General features: G+C 38.5%; 1 protein-coding gene and 1 pseudogene across 5 annotated transcripts in view; both read left to right on the top strand.

The window, feature by feature from the left end:
- Window positions 1-23,899, top strand: part of EML6 (echinoderm microtubule associated protein like 6) — a 267,350-nt gene that overhangs the window by 13,455 nt on the left and 229,996 nt on the right. For 4 of the 5 annotated variants that reach the window (XR_003045624.1, XM_015587547.2, XM_025045095.1 and 1 more), the window contains exons 1-2: window positions 21,918-22,101; window positions 22,906-23,630. Coding sequence is in view for 4 of the 5 variants with exons in the window: in XM_015587547.2 (XP_015443033.1) it covers window positions 23,434-23,630 (197 nt within the window). In the remaining variant the exon portion in view is untranslated. Of the gene's footprint in view, window positions 1-21,917; window positions 22,102-22,905; window positions 23,631-23,899 lie in introns of those variants that run through there. The other variant, XM_025045093.1, reaches the window with a different exon arrangement.
- LOC102893147 lies at window positions 8,850-13,176 on the top strand (annotated as a pseudogene).

Here is a 23,899-nt window from a genome sequence, read left to right as displayed (position 1 = left end):
CAACTCATCATGACGCATTACTTTGTTTGTTATTACATTGCTAGATTGAGTTAGGAGTTTGTAGTCATGTTCATAATTGAGACTGAAGTCATTTTCTTTTTTTATACTGTCTTTTTCTGTTTGTGGTATCAATGTAACTATACCTTCACAAAATGAGTTGGGGAGCATTCTATCGATTTTTTGTTGTTTCAAGCTTCATTATTAGATCTATACAAGTTTAGAATTCTTATATACTTCCAATGAATTAAAGTTTTAAAATATTATTTAGTCACCTTCCCACTGTGTGTTCACATGACCTCTTTGTACAGGTGGGAGATCGGGCAGGGAAGGCAGGGCACCTCTCTGGTGTCTCACAAGGACACTAATCCCATTGGATCAGGACCCCACTCTTAATTCCTTGCTTAAAGACTTCATCTCCAAATAGTCACACTGAGGGGTAGGACTTCAACACATGAATTTGGGGACACGGGGCGCATTCAGGCATTCTAGACAATCTATAGTTTAGATTTCTAATTCTATTTTGGGGTATATACTCTGTCCTGTGAGATCTTACATTCTAGTGGGGTGACATAGATAATTCACAAGATATTAAATAGAGTATAGTTATATTAGTTGCTGATCAATGCTGAAATGAGATTAAAGAGGTATATATATTTGAAGGGGGTTTGCAATTTAGATAGTGGGTCCAGCGATAGGCTCACTGAGAAGATGGCATTTGAGTACACCTCAAAGATGGTAAGGAAGTGAGTAATGCAGATAAGTGGGAAAATTTTTTCCAGGAAGAAGAAACAGCCGGGGCATAGGTCTTGAGGATGAAATGAGCCTAGTGTGTTTGAGCTACAAAATAAGGCTGGAGTGGCTGGAGAGTAGTGAGCAAGGAGCAGTTAAAGGGGAAGGAGGTTAGAAAGGTAATGAAGGCCTGGCCACAGGCAAGATGAAATCAGCCTAATCCATCTATTTTATAATCCAAACCATGTTTTTTATTTAATTGGTCATAGACTTTGACTTTTACCCTGAGAGAGATGGGGAATCTTAGAGGGTTTTGAGCAGAGAAGGGATTTGGTTTTGTTTCACAGCATCATTTTGGTTGCTAAATGAAACATCAACTTGGGAGGAGGCAAGACTGAGAAATGTGCAGACATGGATCTCGGGGAGCACTAACGTTTCAGTGAGGAGGGTCAAGATAAGCTTTGGGTTTTTTCTCTTAATCGAGAACACATCAGCGTGTTGATAGGCTGAGAGAGAGAGTCATCAGCAGACAGACTGCTTAGCTGCCTTAAAGGAGAAATAGAAGGGGTGGATCTTGGAAGGTCTCTGAGGGGATCCAAGAAATTTTATCTCTTCCCAACCATGTTGCAGACCATCTGAAAAAAAAAAGATATGAGGAGAAAGGTCAAAATAACTTTATTACTGGGTCAAAACTAGGTTGGAGGAGGTGGCTTTGCATTGGGGCAAATAGGCTTCATAACTGAATCTGAGCATTAGACAAATGTACTTGCCCAGTTACAGAAGGTGATGGACCATCTCAGGCCTCCAGCAAGGGCAGGATATTTGTCGTTAAGCCTGGCCAAGAGCAAGGAGCATGAGCTTCATGCACGCAGGCTGAATTTCCAAGAGAGAAAAGGGAAGGGTCTGAGCTGAGTTTGCATTCAGATAGAGAGCAAAAGCCATACTAATTTCACTCCAAGAGGAGGAGGGCACATTTCCTCTTAACATCACCCAACTTTTCATACTATTAATCTCTCAGGTTCAGCCACTATTATGTATTCTGTAACTTACTTTAAGTTCTTCAGCATATGCACTGTGACATAAATATGTGTTTGCTTTAATCTATATTCTATGAGTATTCAGTTTTCTTAATCCAGGAATATACACTCCAGGGGTCATTATGCTACTACAAATGCCTCAGCCGTCTTGATCTCAGATCAGCATTAGAGACTCTGTTAATTAAACAAATGCATGTCCTCAGTCAAATGAGAGGTACACAAGATGTGGGTTGGAGATTCTAGGCAATTCCACTCTTATCTAAACAGGGTTTAAAATTTAGCAAGAGTGGATTACAAATCATTGAATAAAATTCTGTGACTTCATACTGATATTAACTAATGGAGAAGGGAAAGTTCTCCCTTATAATAGAAATTCAACAATAAACATGAAAGAACTTATGGAATTAGAAACTGATTATTGTTGCCCAAAATAGTAGGTGAGTTTCATGCTGAAGTGTATATTTACATAGTATCAAAGTGTCTTCTTGGGTATGACTTATTGATTATGAAGAGGGAAAGTAGTATCTTTATAGTGAAGAAGTTGGGTGCCCATCTTAACCAAGCTATAAAAATTAACGTCATTCAGTATTGGGACAAACCAGTATTACCTGCCTCTTGATATGCACCATGGTCACAGCATCACTTCTGTGTCATTCCTGCCAAAAATGTATAACCTTAATCATGAGAAACCATCAGACAAAGCCAAAATGAGGAACATTCCACAAATTAACTGGTCCTTACTCTTCGAAAATGTCAAGGTCAAGAAAGGCAAGAAATGACTGAGGAACTGTTCAGATAAAAGGAGACAAAAGAAACTTGATGATTAAATGCAATGTGTGATTCTGGAATGGATCCTGGACCAAGAAAAAAAATAGCTATGAAGGACATTACTGAGGCAATGACAAAATTTGAAAATGGACTGTGGATTAGATAATAGGTTTGTATTGATCTTAAATTTTCTGGTTCATTATTGGTACTCTTCTTATGTGGGAGAATGTCCTTGTTCTTGGAAGGAAAAAACTCTGAAATATTTAGTTGAACATTCTGGTGCCTGAATCTGACTATATCCTGTCACCAGAATATTGTCACAGTGGCATCTAGTTTACTTTCCATGCACAGAACAGAACTGGGACTTCACTGAGTTCCCAGAACAGGTTGTAGGCTTGTTTTGTGCCTACATTAACTTGGGCGGGGGTGTGCAGAATTCAATTTAAGGCTTTTTTTCATTGTAACTTGGTAGTGAGGTTACAATGGAGGCCACAGTTATTCGTGAAAGGAGTCTGTTATGAATAACCAAATCATTTTAGATGAGTTTGCAACAACTGTTAAGCTTGTGGTCAACCAGGGGTATTGCTCTCTAGGAGAGACCTGCAGCCCATCAGGAGGATCCTGCTCCCGTCTTTGCGGACTAGCCACTGTTTCTTTCGGGCAGCAGAGGTGGATTTGTCACAAAGCTAAAGACACTGATGCTTCAGGACCCCTCATTTGCTCAGGCCCCTTTCATGGCCCTATACCTAATTTTGTATTCATCATTTTATGTTCTTTTTCCCTTAAACTGCTCCTTTCCTGCAAATTGTGAACTTCAGGCCTCCCAAAATCTGCTGAGTAGTTCAGGTTTTGCCCATAGAAGGCTCTGATATGGATCAGAACCACACTTTAAACCCAAGGTTACTACACAAAGCTGGAAATTCACTCTCTGTTTTGTTTCTGACCCTGGTTTAGGTCCAGTCACGTTGTCTGTCACTAGAGTTTCTTCAATAAGTGAAAGTAAAAACATTAAGACACTCCAAAAATAAAAAAGAGGTCCCAGATGTGACTATAAACTCCTCTTCCAATTACAGGTTCCCAGGGAAGAAATGAAAATTTAAAGATTAGACCTACTTGCATGTTTGAGTTCAAAGACAGCAAAGTCTAAAGGAAATAACTTTTGAAATCAAATTATCTTGCCCTTGTAAGTTAAAGTTCAAACAGATGAAAATCTAAAGTTGATAAAATCCACCCCCAATTCCTAATGGCTCTGTCTCAGCTAGAAGTGTCTCAAGGCTTGTGGCGTCGAGGCCTTTGTGGCAGCTCTAGCCTGGGCCATCTCTTCCAGGAATGGAGGTGGTTCCTTAAGGTACAGACTTGGTTCCCACCAAACTGAGAATTTCTAGCCCTGGATCAAATTCTCAAGAAAAAAAAATATATACATTTTTAGTATCGGCAAAGATCATAGCAGATTTAACATCTAAAGAAAGGAGGGTGAAAGAAAAAGTCCCTTCTTCCTCTGTAGTGGACTCCAGATTTGAAACAGTGTTCTGAAGGGCAGGAGGTCCTGGGGAGCAGCAGGACCGAGCAGATTCAAGGTTGAAAATACAGTATGGCACATGCCTTCATTCAGTACATTTATTGCGTGTCTAATGGTACCATGCACTGTGTCATGTTTTGGGGGAAAGTGGTGAGCAAGGCAAGCAAAGTCCTATCCTGAGGACATATGGCCCGTGCACCCCCAAATGCAATGTGGTCAGGGTTTACTTATAGCTTGGAGGAAGAACAGATTTGCCAAGACAGGATTTTAATTTGAATTCATTTCTCACCAGGTATTAGATAATGACGATTCATCCTAATTTTATACCAGATTTTATACCATAAAGAGAGCAGCCATCTAGGAGCAGGGAGGACAGGAGCCATTGGTCAGAATGCACAGAGAGAAGGAAAGCAACTGAATACTTGTTTCCTCTTGCCTTCTAGACACTAGGCGGTGTCGACCTTCGGGAGCTTCTTCTCAGAGAGGTGTGCCCCTGTACATTCTGGCATGATTTTCAGGGCAGGGGTTCTTTGTCAAAGTAGATCTTATTCTACTTTGGTTTTACTTTATTATGGTAAAAAAAATTTTTTTTTGACCTTTTTCTGTCATTCTCTTGCTGCTTCTCAGGGCACAAGTCATTTGTCTTAGTTCTTTACTAGCTGCACTGTATTGCTTTGAAACTCAGCATTTTCCTGGCATTGCTGAATGGAAATATCTCTCTCGGTGAGTGTGTACCACTCGGACATTCATCCTCTGCTACATGGCTACTCCGTCTTGACTTTGCACTCACCTGTCTTGGCTGAGAAATGAGAATTTCAAATAAATACAGCTGTTCACATGTTATGGTCCTTTCTCTTTACTTTTGTCCAGAAGATGGAGATTCTGTGTTAGGTAACTCCTCTACCAGGCCTTTAACAATTGGAAGGCAGGAGGTTACAGCCATTATCAGGGAAAATCTGACTTTTAGATGCTGGAGCATACACAGAGTACAGGTGATGGATTATAATAGTTCTTTATTTTACGTTTAAGACACCCATCATTCCATACCAAGCCTTTCTCAGTCTCTCTCCCTCTTCTCCCCTTTCCTAAGAGTCTCCTGCCCTCCCTGCATGTCTTCGTCATTGGGGTAGAATGCCCTGCTTCTATCTCCCTTCATCCTTGCAGGGAGGATAGGATAAAACAAAGAACCAGAACCCACTTCCATGTGTATCTAGAGAAGACTTGCAATGAGGAGGAGAACGAAGGACCTCCTTTCTTGGCTGAGATGAAAAGAAGATGATATGGGTATATCTGTAGTGGCACTAAATGATAAATCTCCACAAAGCCAACGTCTTTCCAATTCTCTTTATCTGTACAAAGGTGGGAAGGTAGAACCAATTAAATGTCTTTCCAATTCTCTTTATCTGTACAAAGGTGAGAAGGTAGAACCAATTAAATGTGGAATGGACTCAGACATTAAAACCAGCCACTGATTCAGTCATTCAGTGGACTTCTTTAATTTCCTTTCCATTTTAGTATTCTCAGTTCTGACCTGTGATCGTCAAAACAGTGAGAGCTAGCTGGGTGTCCTATTCATATCTAAATCAAGAACTCTCATTGTGCTTATAACTCATCAGCCTATGTTCAGATTCCTGTTTTTACAAGAGTCCATGGTAACATTCCTAAAATACAAGCTGTGGACAGTAAACAGTAAAATTGATAAAAAGTAAACATTCAGATCAAGTGGTTGATTGACCATTGTGATACCATCAATCATTTTTTTTTTCTCCCTAAATTAACAGAATCCCAAGCCAATATAAGTTTCAAAACAACTTGTGTTCTCCGAAAACCTAAACTGGAAATTGTTTTCCAGTATGATAATGGAGCCACCGAAAGGGCATGATTCAAAAAATACATATACAATCTATAGTATTCCTCAATACAAGAAATAATCAATTAGAAGAAATAACAAAAAGGGACCCTGTTCACAATAGAAACAAACTCCATGCAGTATCAAGGAATACCTTTAATGTGAAATATGTATTACTTGTGAGAAGGAAATCAACTAAACAAACAAACAAAAATTGTGGTGAGCTATGAGAAGGCTTGACTAAATGGAAACAAGAACCATGTTCCTTTTGGAAGCAAGAATATATTTTAAAGAAATATTGTCTACTCAGACTAATTTCTAGGTTTGACAAATTTCCAATAAAAATCATGGGATATTTTTGAAAGATAAAATTATTGACCTGAAATTGATGAATAAACATCATGGAGATGGCATCAAAAAATATGATCATGATGATGGTCATAATGGGTACTAGCACTGCCATTTGTGAAAAGATATTCTCAAAGTATAATAAAAATATGATACTGATATAAATCAGTGGAATGTAGTAGCTTTACAAAATGCACACTAATATACATAAAAACCAAAAATATTATAAGCAAGGCCACATGATCAATGGGAAAAGAAAAAATTATTCAATAAATGCCATTTAAGGAATTCGAATAACCTTAAAAATGTCTATGTAAATCCTCTAACATTGCACAAAGAAATTCTAAATAAATTAACTATTTTTAAAAAAATCAATATTACAATGTAGAATAAAAGAAGGGAATCCTTATTAGACCTCTGATGGAAGGGAGCAGTGTCTATTAAAATAGATATGCATACATAAAAACCTAACACTCTAAAATGCAATAAAATAAAAATGCAGATGACAGAAGAGAAATATTTCCAATGAAAAGGACAGATGAGGTCTAATACTTGCTAATAACTAAAATAAATATTTTTAAAATCAAAACAAAGCAAAACTTCTAAGATCTCAATATGAGAAGAGGACTTAAAAAATGATTTTTAGGCTAGAAAAATTAGTTAACACACAAATAGAAAAATGTTTATCTTCATTAGTTGTAAAAAATGTAAGACAGTATAAAGAGATTCAAATTTGGTCTATTAGCAAAAATTTTTAAAATACTAATCAATGCTAGTGATACTTTAATGAACCTGTAATTCTCATAAATTTCTATTGGCAACAATCCTTTTAGAAAACAGTTTGACAGTATATATCAGGCTTCTGAAAATGTTTATATCCTTTGAAACAAAATTTTACTTTTGAGGATCTATCGTACAGATTAAATGAAATCTTTTTGTACAGATTTATTGCATCATGTTTAGGAAAGGATACAATTAAAAAATACCAAAGTGTTCAGCTATAGGGAAATGGTTAAGTAAACCATTGGTACATTCAGATAAGGTATACCAAACTATACATATTTGTGATTACAAAGCTTATACATAGAAAAATAATAATAGTGGTCGAATTGAATGGTGAGATTATCAATGGATTTTTTTCTTTAATAACTTTAAAATATTGCTTTTTAAATTACATGAATGTTTTTGCAAAAAAATAGAAAATACAAATAAACAAATGAAAAAATATGTGAAATCCTACCTCCCAAAGGCAATCACTGTTAATATTTGAGTTCATGTCTTTCCAAACTTAAACAACTTACTTTATATTTTGAATAGGTAGTACATTCATAGTTTAAAAACCAGAAAGTATAAAAAGATGTACTGTGAAAATTCTCCTTGTTCTGATTCCCCAGGTTTTTCAGTTTTCCAGCTCTTTTTCTTAAATTTTTAAATATCTTACACATACCTGGAGATACAAATACAGATTTTTCCCCCTTTTAGCCCAAAGGGTAACATATCATACACATTGCTCTGAAACTTGCTTTTTATTTTTTTTCATTGAACAATATATCTTAGAGCCCTTTCCATATCAGTACTTAGCTTGCTCATTTTTTGAATAGTTACTCCATCATGTGAACATACTGGGGTGTATTAACTAGTCTTTTGTTAATGTTCATACTTTTTCTTTGGGTAACATTTTTCTTTATTATTTTCTATAGTTTCATAATTGCTTTTAATATGTTTGCATTTTAATTATAAAGGGAACTTAAAATTATTGATTAGGCTATTACAACTGCATCAAAATTTGCAGATGTTAATTATAATTCAGAAGTATTGAATTTCCAGTTTTAAGGATTCAACATAAACATAGAATCATAGAAATATAAAAAGATAAGACCAATCTCTGCAGAAGTCTGCCACCATGAAGGCAATTCAAGATTCAGTGACATGGTATTATGACAGTATTCTGTGAAACAATCTGTCAGCGTTTTTAGAAATAAGATGTGCAATGCCTGGAGCACCAGCCAGGCTTCCTGGTAGAGATGTCAGTAAGGACAGGGCTGCGCTGGGTGACATATGTTTTTAAATAGCTCAAAGGCCAAAGCACACTGCATGGAGTCAGGCATACTTCTGACATTTGAGTTAGATATAAATTTATAGCTGAATATCAAAATGAAATGTGTACACAGTAATGCTTTCCTAAAAGGAAACCTAGGGTAAACACTGTGTGTAATTTAAAAGGTAGCATTATCACATTTCAGCTATCTATCGTTGTGTAACAAGCCACCCCAAAACAAAGTAGCTAAACTGATGTATTATTTCTCATGATTCAGTGGGTTCACGCAGCTGCTCTGAGAGGAACTTCTCCATGTTGTGTGCTTGAGGTCACTCAGGCTGTTGAATTACATTGGCAGCTTGGTTGGAGCTCAAATGTCCAAATGGCCTCCAGGGTCTCCTTCCACTTGGCCTTTCAATCTTCAGAGGTCTAGCTCAAGATTAAGCATTCCAGGAGGCCAAGGCCCCATGTGCAAGCACTTGTTAAGCCTCTCTGTTTGCACTGCACTTACTTACGTCCTGTTGGCCAAAGCAAGTCCTATGGTCAAGGCCAGAATCTAGCATGAGTGCCAGGAAGTGTTTCACTGGAGGCACCAAAGTAATAGGCTATCATGCCGTGCTTTTCTCCAATGCTTTGTTTGAAAGGTTGGGTTTACTTCCATCTGACAAAGTCACTAGTAGTAGGCAAGCGAAACAGTAAACTAATGCCAGAGATAACACTGGTGAAGTTTCTTGAACTTCAAGAGACATCTCAGAAATCTTAGAGTGTAGCTTAATAACACTGATAATGAAAGTAAAATGTGTATACTGTAGCACAATTTTAGTAACTATCAGTTTATCCAGCTAATTGGAGAAAAGCTTACTATGTTGATGGGTTCATTTGACTTTCTTTGTCCGGGTTTCTTAGAAGGATTTCTGCCTGTGGCCCCAGATTTCTCTGCAGTCCTGCCATCCAGCTGAAGCAGGGAGATGTGAGGATAGATGGATGGTACAGTGTCAAAGGGCTTGACCTGAGTCTCTCTGGTAGTAAGTAGACTGAAAATAGAAATGATTTAATCAAAAGCAAAGCATTCAAATTCAAAAGACAACTCTGTGTAGAGGATAAATAATTCATTAGCTAAGGGATGCTAGCAAGAAAATTGGGATTTTGTAGATAAATTGAACTGGTTTAAAAGGGAAAACAAAACAACAGACTAACTGAATCTCAACCAACTGGGAGCAGGCACATTGGTTGTTAATATGGAAAATTATTTTGACAATTTCAAAAAAAAAAAAAAAATTAATGACAGTGGAAAGAATGAATGTTGAAAGAATTGCTTCAACCCTATGAGAATGAAAAATATCAAGAAAGAAAAGCAAATAAGGATAGTAGTAAAATAAAACCAGCATCTCCTGCAAATACAAGTAGATTGAACTTGCTCACTAAAGTAGTGTAACTTGGAAAATGGTTATTTTTATTCTTTCTTTTTGTAATAATTAGAATAAATGCTGAAATAGAAACACAGATTAGGATATGTAAAAATCTATTTAACAAAAGAAATAAGTTGGTGAAAATGTGGCCTTCTGCGTAAATTTGCTGTATGTAATTTTTATTTAAAGCAAAAGTTATAAAGATTTTAAATGACAAACAGAATAAAGTGATTCATCAATCAAATTATTTGGTTGCATCAGAAAAGAAAAACACCTGAACTATTTGACATTTTAAGTAATGAGTCAAAGATAGTCAAATTATATTGTACTGTTTAGCCCTACAAGTATTTTTTTCTCTTATCTGGGATTGGCTAATACCAAAGGACCATACTTCTACATAAAATATGGTGAAAGAAATATTTTGACAAATCTTCCTAGATAGTGTAGACAAGGCCATGACGGTAGTTTGGCGATGATTGCTAATTTATTGAATGTGTGTGTGCCAGGCACTGAGCTAAATGCTTCACATACTTATTCTCAGTAAATCATCATCCCCATTTTAACAAATGGGGAAACTGAAACACAGGATATTAAATCACTTGTTTAGAGTCACACGTTTAGTAAATGGTGGAGATAGGATTTGAACCAGGCAATCTGACAGCGGCTCCAACATCCCACTGATTTTGGAGCTGTATTAAAACAAGGGCCGGGATAAATAAACCTGAGAGTCACCATAGCAACCAAAAAAAAAAAAAAAAGAACCGGAAGAGTTGTTGACATAGTCAGTTCAATATATATAATCTGCTACCCCAATTTTCTTCTTTCTACTCAAATTCTTTTTTTCTATTGCTACTTTTACAAAGCTATCCAAATAGTCCACCCTTTAAACTAACGAGAGACTAGAAAAATCTAGTCCTGTAGATATTGGTTATTTACACCTTTTTTTTCTCTGATAGATTTAGTAGGGAAATACATTCTGTATTTTCCATTTAGATAGCACAAGTTGGTCTCTTGGGACATGAGTGAGAGCTCTGCTTTAAAGACACAGTCCTATGTCGCCATCTTGAGGAAGAGATATAAAAATCTTTGTCTTTACTTGGGCCATCAATTTTTAGCACCTTCATGATTTAGCCAAAGACTATTATGTACAAAGAGATAAATTAAAAAACAAATCTCGTTCTGCACTTTGCAGTAGCCCAGTATTTTAAGAAGACCTAAAAACTAGACTACAGTTTAGAGAAAGAAGAATATTATGAAAAGTTGATTCTTATATTTTTAAGGAAAATTTGGAATCTTCATTAAGTTCTAATGTATTAAACTTTTTTTTTTTTTTGTAAAATATACCTGTAGGCACAGTCCTTGATTTCTCATGGTTTATGTTCAAGGAGGAAAGGACAACTACACCTCTTTCTAAGGTTATTTCTGTTGACGCAGAACCCCCTTCTGTTCCTTCAGAACATACCTAGCTCTTTGCTGGCAGGACCTGGTCTCGCTCGCTCTATCCCCAGCTACAAGCAAGGTTTCTGGCCCCATCATAGGCACTCAGTAAAAACTTGTCAAGAGAATGTTTTCTGTCTTGTGTTCTATAACTAATAACGTGCAGATAACCTAGAATAAACCAAAAATTCTACTCAGGCCCAGCCAGCCTGTTTGATCAGTGAGTGAAACAAGATTTCTTCAAGGCAAGTCAGCCTTTAGGATTAAAAAAATAAATGTCCCTTGATTTTCACAGGGTCTAAAATTCCATTATGAGCAACTCACCTTTTTGAGTGTTACCCTTTAAGAAGATCCTATTAAAATGTTCACACTTCATAGGAAAATTAACATCTTAAGTGCTATTAAGCTCTAAGTTTGGCTGGATCAAGAACAGCTTTAACCCTTGGATTCTACAGGGATTACGAAAGGTGATTGGTTGAAGTATGAGAAGAAAATATTGGAAATTCTGTTTATGGCATCTTTAAAATGTCTTTGTTTTGCATGAATTATAAAGTACATCATTTATTAATACAGTAATATTTGTATATAATTTACCATTATGTGTTTATACACATCAGAATATTCACTCACAATTTTTACTAATAAATTTGAAGACCACTGGTGACAATGTGACTTTTGATTCAGGCCTAAGCATGAAATCAAGCTCTGTCATTTTTACTTGGACAAATTCTTTAATCTTTTTAAGCCCTTATTTTTTCTTTCATAAAATGAGGGTTTTAATATTACTTTTGTAAGGTTATGGTGAAAATTGAATGCGTTGTCTGTAAAGTATTCAGCCCAGGCCTAGAAAATCTTAACAGTTTAATAAATACCGCTGACTTCATGAGTGTATAAACTGTGCGGTCACACAGAGTCCCACACTCAGAAGATGCTCAGGTTTGGTTTAATGCTTTGCTTTCACTATTTCGAAATTCTTAACAATTTTTGAACAAGGGCCTTGCATTTTCGTTTTGTCCTGGGCCATGCAAATTCTGTGCCCAGTCTTGGTCAAGGTAATTCTCACTGTTGGTCTAGCTAAATTTGCTACCCAAGTTCTCCTTAGTTCATTTATAAAGGTTCTTATGCTGGTCCACGTCACTATTTAAGCTCCTTTTGGCCACTGAAAAGACTCTGTGAAGGATGAGCAATCTTTTTTTTTTTTTTAATCCTTTTTTTCTTGAGATATAATTTACATACCACAAAACCTAACTTTTAGAAGTGTACGGTTCTAAGCTGAGGCACGCCATGAGGGCTTGGGCGACTCTGCTGCTAGTTGTGAGTGAGCTGTCTGTGCATGGCCGGCCTGGCGAGGCGCTCCAACTGTGGCTGTGTCCACTGATTCCAACCTGGGTACTGGAATCCCTGGTAGTAAGGAGAAATGCCCAAAGGTCTCTCAGCACAGACAATGGCGCCATTGAATTCCAGTTTAAGAAAAGCCCTCTTACGATCCCATAAGGTCATTGCACTTGCTATAGTGTTGGGTTTTGTTTGTTTTTTTATTGTGCTTATTTTCATAGAATATTTTTAAAAAATTATTTATTTAAATTAGTTTCAAGTAGACAGCACATTGGTTAGACATCTATATAGTTCATAAAATGATCCCCCCAATTGCACCCTCCCTCCCCTGGCCCTCCACCAAGCCATCATATTAACACTAACTGCATTCCCTCTGCCATGCTCCCCATGCTCAACTATCAACTACTAATTTGTACTTCTTTAACTCTTCACCCCATTCTCCCAGCCCCACAACCTCCCTCCTCTCTGTCTGTCACCAAATTGCCCACTATATTGTGCTGTTTTGATTGGTGCCTTTCTAATTATGATTGGATCCCTCCTGCTGGTGGGCTGTATCAGCCAAGTGGGGGCAGGCAGGCCGTTCTGTGGTCCTCATCACTGGCATCCTGGTACTCTTGCCAGGATTTTACAACCTGTACATTGCCTACTATGTATCCAAAGGCTATCGGGATTACTCCTACAATGGCATTCCAGACTTTGATGACTAGAATCCACTTCGGCCCTGAGAAGAGTCAGATGGGACTGAGCCCAGCTTTAAGACCTTGAGCAGAAACTATGGATAAGGGCTAAGGAATTCTGCAGTTTGCAGATGTTTAACAAAACTATGGCCAAGTTTTATGGTTCCATCCTAAAGATGTTAGCTGAGCTGACAATAAGCTAATTAGGACATGCTCCATTTTTCAGCTCTTGTCCCTGGCAAAATCTCCTGACGAGTTTTTCCACATGAACCTGTATCATGGAAGAATAGTGTTGTTAATTGTATGAAAAAACAGGAGGTTATTCTGTAGTGGGAATTGTTGCTCTTTTTAGAGGTGAGCGTTTCTTTTGAATAGTCTTTTTAGAGGTGAGTGTTTCTTTTGAATAGTTTTCACTGTCACTTCTTGTGGCAAATGGAAGAATGCAGTATGTCAAATTTCTTATTACTAAATAATTTATTTCGAAAATATCTAAGTGTCTTATCTCTTATACTTACCTCTAACTTCATGTTCTAGTGGAAGACCTTGGCAAAATCAAATATAATGTGGGTGCATCTGTAATATCTTTTTACTTGCTTTCTCAATAGCAACCAGGACGTTTTTAAACCTCAGAGCAAGTTTTCAAGATGTAAACACTTTCTCTGTTCACCAATTCTTGGCCACCTCTGGTCTGGTTCACCGATAGGTTGGCCAGGATATAATTTAGGTCAAGATGTTCTATATATATAGCATGCCTTTAAGGATAGGACCTTTGGCTGTTTCCTAAGGAAAAATGTAGATACATGGTTTTTATTTAGAATTTATAACTCCGTTGTTAGCACCTTGTATTATGCCATTCTGCTGCAGATCCCAAGATTCGGCCTGGATACCTAGGGGACACAACTGCCTTAGTTTGATTCTGTTTTCTAGCTTGCAAAAAGTGACTTATGTTCAAAAAAGAATTAAAATGTCAAAATCTAAAAAAAAAATTGTGCAATTCCATCATTTTAAGTTTCCCCCTGTTTTACTGAGATATAATTGACAACATTGTTTTAAGTATATTTACAAGTTTAGTTCAGTCTTTTTAAAGAGCCCTAGATCGTCAGTGAGTAGCACTGAGTCTTCCTGTTTTCACCACTCTTTCAAGTAGGATTGCCGTGAGATGTGTGGTTGAGTTGTAATACTTCCCTGAAATGCAAATGGCCAATAACAAATTAATGTTATTAATTAACCATAACATTTCTGAGGTGGAAGAGATCCTACAGATATTTTGGTCGAAATCCTTTCTTTATAGTTGAATAAACCAAGAGCTGTAAAGATGAAGTGCCTTGTTCAAATCCGTGCAGAGAGTGGTTAGCTAAGGCTACAACACAGGTCTTGTTTTCATTCCTTGTGCCCCTGGCTCAATAATTCTGCCCTTCCCCCTGCCTACTCTGATTGTTCACCTTTCTTCAACGAAATCAAAAACCTCCCTAATTGGGAAGGTTAGGTATTTGTGGGTACCAGCAACATATTCATTTTATTCTTTTTGTCTTTAGGTGTATCCTTGGGAATGTGCAGTTGATCATCCATGTTTTAAAATCAGTGTAGTTTTAATTTGCATTTCTTTTATTTCAGCATTTTTTTTCATATGATTAAGGGTCAGTTTTATTTCTTCTTATGTGAACTGCCTATTCAAGTTTTTCCATAGAGTTAGTGGTCTTATTTTTATTTAAAGAAGCTATATATTAGAGATATTTATCCTTTGTGGTATTGATTACAAGTATTTTTTCCAGTTAATCATTTTTCTTTTCACTTTCTCTGCCATGCAAAAGATTTGTAAATTTTTTTTGTAATTGAATGTATCAATTTTTGGCCATATGTTGGTTTTTGCATCATATTTATACATGTTTTTCCAGGTCATAGGTGAATTAACTCATGTTTTCTTTTAGTATTTGATGGATGTTTTTACATTTATATTTCAGACCCATTTGAAATTTATCCAGGTATCAAATGTAAGGAATGAATCAAATTCTTCTTCAGAGAAGGTTTTAAAATTCTGGACTTTATAAAACAAAAAAAAAGTTATCTGTTCAGAATGTCTGGACCCATATTTTCTGGTGTCATCAATGTAAAAGACAGCAATGGGGTTCTGCTCTCCACTTGCAGCTGGTCCTCAGGAGGATGTGGTGCTAACACCTAGTCCCCGAAGCCAAGATAATAATCCATGCTCTGGTCTCTGCAGGTCTGGCTTCCTCTTCTCCCTTATCTACAGGTCACCCTTTCATCCTAAGGGCTCCTACTCCCTGCAACTCTGTGTTTGGAGTGTGGCTTCTTTGTTAAAGAGACTTTCCTGGGGCATTCTTATTCATATTTACAAATGCTGATACTGAGTTCATGTTCAGTATGGAATCTCTATCAGCTGATCTCTGCAGAGGGCTTTGCTTACCTCCCTGTTGTACTCACTAACCTCAAAAGTGGTTTGGCCTCTCTGCTTGGGCTTTTAGAAATCTCTAACCTGAGTGTTTCTTCATCAATGTTCTCTTGGCAGGCTGTGTTCTCTCTGGTCAGTGGGGGAAAGGTAAGATTTTATTTTGCTACCTTTTATGAGAGGAGTCACTTTCTTAAAGTAATAATCACAATAGTAATAGTTAAAATATATTGAATGATTACTATGTGAAAGGCACCAGTCCTCCCTGCTCACACTGAAGGGGGCAGGGCAAGAATGCTAAAGGAGGCCATTCCATGTGTCTACATACTTAAAAGTTAGATAGTGAGGAAGCTATCTATTTAAAATTGTTCTTTCCTCTTACTTTGTCAAACGTGCCTTTCATAAAAACCTGGAAGGACAGATACAAATGTAAAATTCTTAGACTCCCTTGAGTTCCATGCCAGAATGTCACCATGTGAGAAGAAACAACCCCCTGCCTCCATCCTGCCTCCCTTCTCGTTCTGCCCCTTACTCTTTCCACATCATGAGGGGCCTTGCATGCAAGTTCATGAGCACTCGGCCCACACATCCAAGCTCCAAGTATATGTCTTCTCTCTCCACTTACAACTGTCCCTTCAGATCATCCTCTGAACTGAGAGAGTACACTCCAGCAAAGCAGTCCAGAGGATAGCTCTGTAAATAGGCTCAGGGCCATTTGTGTAGGTAATTCCAGGGTTTCAGATACCTACAGTATGGCCTAAAAATGGGGTTGGGGAGTTGGGTTCTAGGTAGGCATGTCTCCTTGACTCTGCAAAATCTTTGCTCTATAAGAAAAAGGAAAGTCCATATGGGGCCCTGGATTGATTTATATGTATTTAATTCATTCAGTCCTTACAACAGTGCTACGAGATAGGTACCATTTGACAGATAAGGAAACTGAGGCATAGATTAGGTAAGCTGCCCATGGCCAAAACACTACTAAATTGCAGAGTAGGATTACAATTTGGACAGTCTGGCTCTAGAACATTCTGTTTTGAATTGAAAGGATTTCCCCAATCAAACCATTCTATGATACTTTCTGTGCAGCATCGTTAATCCTTCACTCAATAAAGTCGTTATGGACTTTCTTCATACTTGGTCATCACCTGAGCCTCCTTTAATGGTAAAATCAAGGTACTTTCCAGCTCTAAATCCTGTGATTCTTAGGAGGAGATAGTTATAATTTTTTAAACTTGCACAATGTGCTAGAAAGTATACCTGAAGGTAACACAAAACTAATAATAGTGATAATTAGTAATAATAATTATTAAGTTATTATTATTATAGGAACCTATCTACCAGTGAGATTGTCACACATTTTTAAAGATTGAAACACTAACATCTTCTATAGGAACCTCTCATTTCTCTTACTAGGAAACACTACAAAAATTTGAGAGAAGGCACATTAATTTGCCTATAGGGTCTGTTTAGAAAGAATAGGTAATGATGTTAGATTTCGGTGATCTAGAGCTAAGAACTAGATGTTATCCCTGTTATAATCAACCTAAAACATTTAAAATATACCAAAAGTATAACATATGTTATTAGCTTTATGGCTAATTTTTCATATTCTCTCTTTGGGATTAGAGACCCCATTCAAGAGTTTTAAAAAGGGGTTTTATTACAAAGAAACACTATGACAGAATTATTACCAGGAAGAGAAAAACAGTATTATCAGAGCTAACGTATGGATTAAGAAATATCAAATAAAATGCTGAAGTTGTAGATGTCTGCACATTGCAAGTTGGTCTTCAAGTAAACTAGACTTTATACAGTGTCATAGCTAGTTACATTTGAAAGAGACTCTCTCTGAGTACCTAGGAATGCTTTTTAGAATGGATCCTTACTTATCTGACCTGGTTCTTTTATGTTATCTTTATGAAATAGAAAATACAGAGGAACTCTATCTTCAATAAAAAATCATGGAAAATTTTCATCGATTTGATCTTCTCTTAGTGCCTCTTTAGCCTTTGTTAAAAATGTTTGAAAAGAAATGGAGAAAAAAACTTTAATATTTCTTTTCTCCACAAATGACTGGTAAATGCCCATTTCCTTTTACCCCTAGCACTTTATATCTTTTAATGTGACTGATATAGTTTACCCGAAACATTTAATATGCCTATAAAGACATTAAACTTAAGATGACTTCTGGATGATAGATTTAAACCATGAACTTTAACTTAAAAATCAATCTTTTCCTCTATGAATAAGAAATAATTTCTGCTCTAAAAATGACTAGCATGTAAGGAATCAAATAGAGATGATTAGTACATAGGAAATCAACTTGCAACAGCCAAGTAAACGGAGTCATACTTTTTAAAACTAGCTTTATTGCTAAGTAATTTACATACTGTAAATTCACTCATTTTAAAGCATACAATTCAATGGTTTTTAGTATTTTCAGAGTTATGCAACCATAATCACAATCTAATCTTAGAACATGTTAATTACACCCCCCCAAAAAAAATCCTGTATCCACTCATATTTCCCCCACCTACCTATTCTCAACTCTAGAAAACCACTAGTCCACTTCCTGACTACATAGATTTGCCTCTTCTGAACATTCTGACTGGAAATGGAATCATACAATATGTGGTCTTTTGTGACTGGCTTCTTTTATCTAGAATAATAATTTCAAGGTTCTATATTATAGCTTGTATCAGTGCTTCATTTACTTTCATTGAGGAATAATATTCCATTATATGTATATACATATTTATTCATCAATTTATGGACATTTGGATTATTTTTACATTTTGGCTATTATGAGTAATGCAGTGGACATTTATGTACAAGTTTTTGTGTGGGTGTATGTTATTTTTCTTGGGTATATATCCAAAAGTGGAATTGCTGGGTCACATGGTGACTCTAAATTTGACTTTTAAGGGAACTGTCAGATTGTTTTCCAAAGCAGCTGCATTTTACATCCTCACCAGCAATGTATCAGGGTTCCAATTTCACCATATTCTCTCTAATGCTCGTAATTGCCTTTTTGATTATAGCCATTCCATCGGGTGTGAAGTGGTGTCTCATTGTGGTTTTGATTTGCATTTTCATAGTGGCTAATAATGTTGAGCATTTTTTCATTTACTATTTGTAAGTCTTTTATTTGGTTAAAATTGTGGACTCTAACCCCATTAGTTGCTAGCTGGTGAAATATCATTGTCAATTTTTAGTTGTTAAATGGTATCAAATGTGTAATGCTAATTAGGGCAAGGCTACAGGATCTAGCTTTAAATAAGTTAGTCAGATTTATAAAGAAAATCATGGTCAAACAGCTACACTGGTATGCCTAACTCTGTTCAATGGTCTAACAGGCTCTTGATCTTGACAGTTAACAGGGTGTGGATGGATCGACCATAGGGTATGTCTTAATGACACCAAATAAAATTTCAATAAAAATGCAATTCATCATCAACAGATATTTTTAAGAGCAATGACATTGTTTTAATAAAATGTCCATTTCAAATATTTTTGAACCATCAAAAAGATACAAATAAGACAGCAACAAATTGTTCTAAATTTCACTGCTCCAGAAGTAGCTAGATTAGATTTGGGTGATCTATATTATAATATCTCTATGCAGATATGGTTAGATTCATGGACAGATAGTTGAATGGATAGAAATAATTTCATGAAAATGGGATCATATTATACCAGATTTTTAAAAATTTGACTTTCATTAACAAAAGAAAAAAAGTAAATGAAACCGAAGAGTGAGTGGAGAGAAATATTTCCTAGGAAACTGATTCAATGCTCAATCTCATCTTTACCATAACTTCTCCATTTCTGAATTTTTTTTGTTCATTTCTTGGCTGAATGTCATTGTCAGGTAATTTTTCGAAAAGGACTCATGAGTGTGGTCAGCAGAGCATTCTTGGGAACACCAACATTACTTTTCCCTTTCTTTCTTAGTAAAATATTTCTGATTTTAAATGTACCAACAGCTCTCAAGAATATAATGTATACTCCTAGCCTCTCTTGCAGCTAGATGGACTCTAAGTTTTGACCAATAGGATGTAAACATAAGTATTATATGAAACTTGCAGAAAATATCTTTACAGAGAGGGGCTATGCCCATTTTCTATTTTCCTTCCTGTTAGCTGGAATGCAAACGTAAATGCTGAAGTTTGATCTATCATCTTAAACCATGAAGTGGAATATCTGTGCTGAATATAATATAATACTTAAAAAATAATAATAAATAAGAGGATTTGGGGTATCTGACAATTTTCTTAAGTTGCTATACCTCCAGACTTGTAAGAAAGAAATTTCTGCCTTTTTAAAGTGGCTTATTGGGGTCTATAGTCATTTGCCATTTGGTAAGAATTAACATTTATATAATGCTTTACAAACTAACTCTTTGCACATGTATATCATTTTGTTTCATTCTCACAACTATCCTGGTAAGGATTATTATACTTTATTAAGCGAGTAGACTAAAGATCAGAAGATTTTGTGATTTGCCTGAGGTAACATTATAAATGGCACACCCAGAGCTTATTCCTCCAATTCATTTAAAGTATAGTCTGGTGTAATATGGTGGTCATTAGTTATATTAAAGATAACTGAGGAAAGGAACATGTCATGTTACATTCTTTTGTATTTGTTTAGGAGACTCCCTTCAACATGCTTTTGCATTTTCTCAGGAAGATGTCTCTTTCTTTCTGGACTATTGCCACTACCTCTAATGTAGTACCTCAAGCGCTACTGCAAGCTTCTAATACCTCATGCGTTGACTATTACTATTTTTGTTATTCTCTTCTAAAAAAAAAAACACACACAACAATTAAGTGGCTATTATTTTAAGAATATAGTACAAAACTCTGGGTTCATTTCCATCCACAGTCTAACCTTTCAGGTCTATGTCCTCTTCTCATTTTACATGAATTCTCTCTTGCATCAGTTATATTCAGTGTCGCTAAATCTATGTTTCCCTGTACTTATTCTTTTATTCCATAGATTCATGTAGAACGCTCTTTCAATTTATCTTTACTTATCTCAATTCTCTCTATATTTCCTATTTCCTCCATAAAGTCTTTCCTGACTTACTATGTATATAGCTTGAAAAGCTCTTCACTGCTGAATTGCTGCATAGAATTTACTGTCTCTATATGACTCATTGGCACAGTATTATGGCACAGTATAATTGGTCATCTATGTTTTTGCCTATGTCTCAAATCCTTTTCAGGCCATGTTTTTTTTGTTTTTATTTTTGGTAGTGCCCTTATTGGCTAGCACAGTGCCACCTCACTATTTGTAGATCCCTGTTTCCTTAAAAAGAATAATGAGACCAATTCACATCCTCTTCAATGCTGCTGGCAGCAACTGCTCATCCGTATTCTGATACTTCTTCCTGAGGCTTTCCTACCATTCAGAAGGCTGTGCTTAAGCTTGAGGTAGTTAAAGAACTGAGTAAGCGATTACACAGAGAGAAAGGAAAGGAAAGGGAAAAGAGAAAAGAAATGGAAAAAGTAAGGACATGCTTTGAATGTCCCTTCTATCATCCTTTTTGCAGTCTTTTCGTCACTGGGATTTTGAAACCTTTTCCCACAGGTTAGCTAGGATCATAATTTGAAAACAGCCTTCTTCAGAATACAGTGAAATTCACAGTTCACTTTGAGTAGGAGAAATGCCACCAGCTTCTGCGTCTGAGGGCCAAGATTAGTTGTTCATGGCTTGAACACCTTCTCATTTCCAAAGTCTATTATCCTTGAATACCCAAGTCCTCTAACCTAGGAGGTGGCGTATGGGAAGGCACTTGTTCTTAAGTGGGGCAAAGTAAGACCACATCCCCTGGTATTCTTCTTAAATTTGGCAGACTGCACTTGAACAGATTAAAACTCATCTGAATAAAAAGGAAAACTGAAGTAGGCAACACATTTGGGCTTGAATCAGCTACAGTAATCTGGTGGTACTGGTGCAGAAGAAATTCTCGACGTGGGCTGTAGAGATTGTCTCTATTCCAACTCCACTGCTCTTCTCTATAGATACACACGCGGCCAGCGGGCCACCTCTGACACTAGGGAACGAAAGTTGCTGGCAAGAGGTAGCCCCGGGTGCGCCCTCCTCTGCTCAGCGGGTGAAGTGCAGGCACCGCGGACACTGATAACAGCCTCTCCGCAGCCCGCTCAGGGCGCATGGAATCCTGGGACTTGTGGCCTGGTTCTGCGCGCTCCCCGTTTAAGCTGGCATTGAGAGGACTACACTTCCCAGAATGCATCGGGGAAGGGGGCAAGCTGGGTGCGGAGGGGGGTGCTGCCCCAGAGCCCAGGGGCGTCGCTGTTTCCTAGGGCCATGATCTTGCCTAGTAACCCGCGGCCGCGGTTGCAGAAAGCTGCTCTGTGGCCCCGCCCCCTGAGCCCCGGCTGGAGGAAGAACCTGTCTCCGCGCGCCCCAGTGACGAAGCCCATCCTCGGGTGCGGGAGGCGGGAAGGAGAGGGCAGGCAGAGGATTTCGCTCGCTGGCGAGGGATCGGGATGGGCTGGCTGCGCTGGCTCTGAGCAGAGGTTAGAGGCGGCGAGAGCGGGGATGCTCCACGGGCGAGACTGGATGGGGTGTCCAGGACACCACCAGGGTGGCAGTGCGCGCTGACCGAGGTGTCCCTGTGGGTCGGCGTCGTTCGGACCCGTGGTGGCCAATGCCGGGATATGCGTGTGTGTGTGTTGGGGGGGAGGGGGGCGCACGGTCCCGAGCGATTTCTTGGGCGTTCCCGCCGCACACCGGGCTAGAGGCGGGACACTGTAGCTAGCACAGACCTTCTTGGGGAGTGGTACACGGTTTTGGTCACTTGTTAATTATTTAATTTCTTCTAGACCAAGAGCGTCTGTAGGTAACGCTTTCCTTCCTCCAACTGCACGAGTAGTGTCTCGTTTCCTCCAATTCAGAAAACCCTTTTATGACGCTTGAAATTGGAGTTGGTGAATAGTGAGGACTGCTAAGTTCTTTATGGTTTCCTCAGCCAAGAGAGGATTCACGGAGGATATGAATTTTAAAGATATACACAACAACTAATTGGATCATCTGAAAAACGACCATTCATATTCACGCTGACTTAATGAGGAAACAGTAAATGTTCTTTCAAATCATATCAGCAACCACCAGCCAGCAGCATTTAGGGCATATTTCATATCATTAAGAAGATGGATCTGGAGGGAGAAAGGGAGAGTAGCTGACAAAATATAAATAAATAAATAAAAATAAAAACTAAAAAATAAAACAACTTGGTTTAGTTTAGGGATCATTTTCTTAGACTGGGTGACTTATGCAAAAACTCTGTTTCTTTCTTCCTCGCTCTTGCATCCTGGATATAGACTGTCAGTTGCGGATCCAAGGATGGTGATAGCAAAGCTTAGCCGGGTTCCCTGTCAAATCAAAGCTGCCACAGAATAAATCCCGCTGCCTGCTGCGAAGCCCCCGCGCACTGCAAACTTCACTGAGCGAACTGGGGAATCAGTGTTTGGATATGCAGATCTCTGATTTAAAAGGCGGGGCGACCCCCGCCAGGACCTCTCCCAGGGGCCGAAGCCCGCAGGTGCAGTGAGGCGCGCGCGCGCGGGTACGGGCGCCCCCGAAGACGCCTTGCCCCGGGAGAGGGAGCCCGGGCGCCCGGCGGGGTCTGGCGGCCGCGTACCGACGGCTTGTCTCCGGCGGCGGCGGCGGCGGATGATGGTGGCGGCCGGCGCCCTGGGCTGTGTCTGTGCGTCGCCGCGGAATTCAGCGCCCGGTGCTGCACCCTGAGCCCTTGCAGGTCCTCCACAGCCCGAGACTTAGCGAGGACAGAGCCGGCGCGGAGCGGCAGAGGACCCGCGCGGGGTGGGGGCGAGTGGGGTCGGCTTATCATGGCGGATCGGACAGCTCCCAGCTGCCAGCTCCGGCTAGAGTGGGTGTACGGGTACCGGGGTCACCAGTGCCGCAACAACCTGTATTACACGGCCGGCAAAGAGGTGGTCTACTTTGTTGCTGGTGTCGGGGTGGTTTACAACACCCGTGAGCACAGCCAAAAATTCTTCTTGGGACACAACGACGACATTATCAGGTAAGGAGGTGGCCTGGGACGGTGGGGAGGGGTTGAGTGTGGAGACTGGAAGGATGGGGAGAAGGATGACCAACCAGGCTTTCCCGGGGTCAGACCCGGGAGCTCTGTGGAATAAAGGATTCTCTCTGGAACCGCATGCAATTACAGAAGGGCTGCTGATTCTAAAGCTGGGGCAGAAACAGGGTTGAGGGTGCAGGTGGGGAGGGAGAGATGTCTTTTCTCTGTATTCCTCTGGGAGGCTTTTGAATCTCTAAGGAGTACTGTCTGTT

The sequence above is a fragment of the Pteropus alecto genome, unplaced genomic scaffold (assembly GCF_000325575.1).
Source record: "Pteropus alecto unplaced genomic scaffold, ASM32557v1 scaffold131, whole genome shotgun sequence".
Lineage (NCBI taxonomy): Eukaryota > Metazoa > Chordata > Mammalia > Chiroptera > Pteropodidae > Pteropus > Pteropus alecto.
Note: the sequence above shows the minus strand (reverse complement) of the source record. Positions and strands in the feature narration are given on the sequence as shown.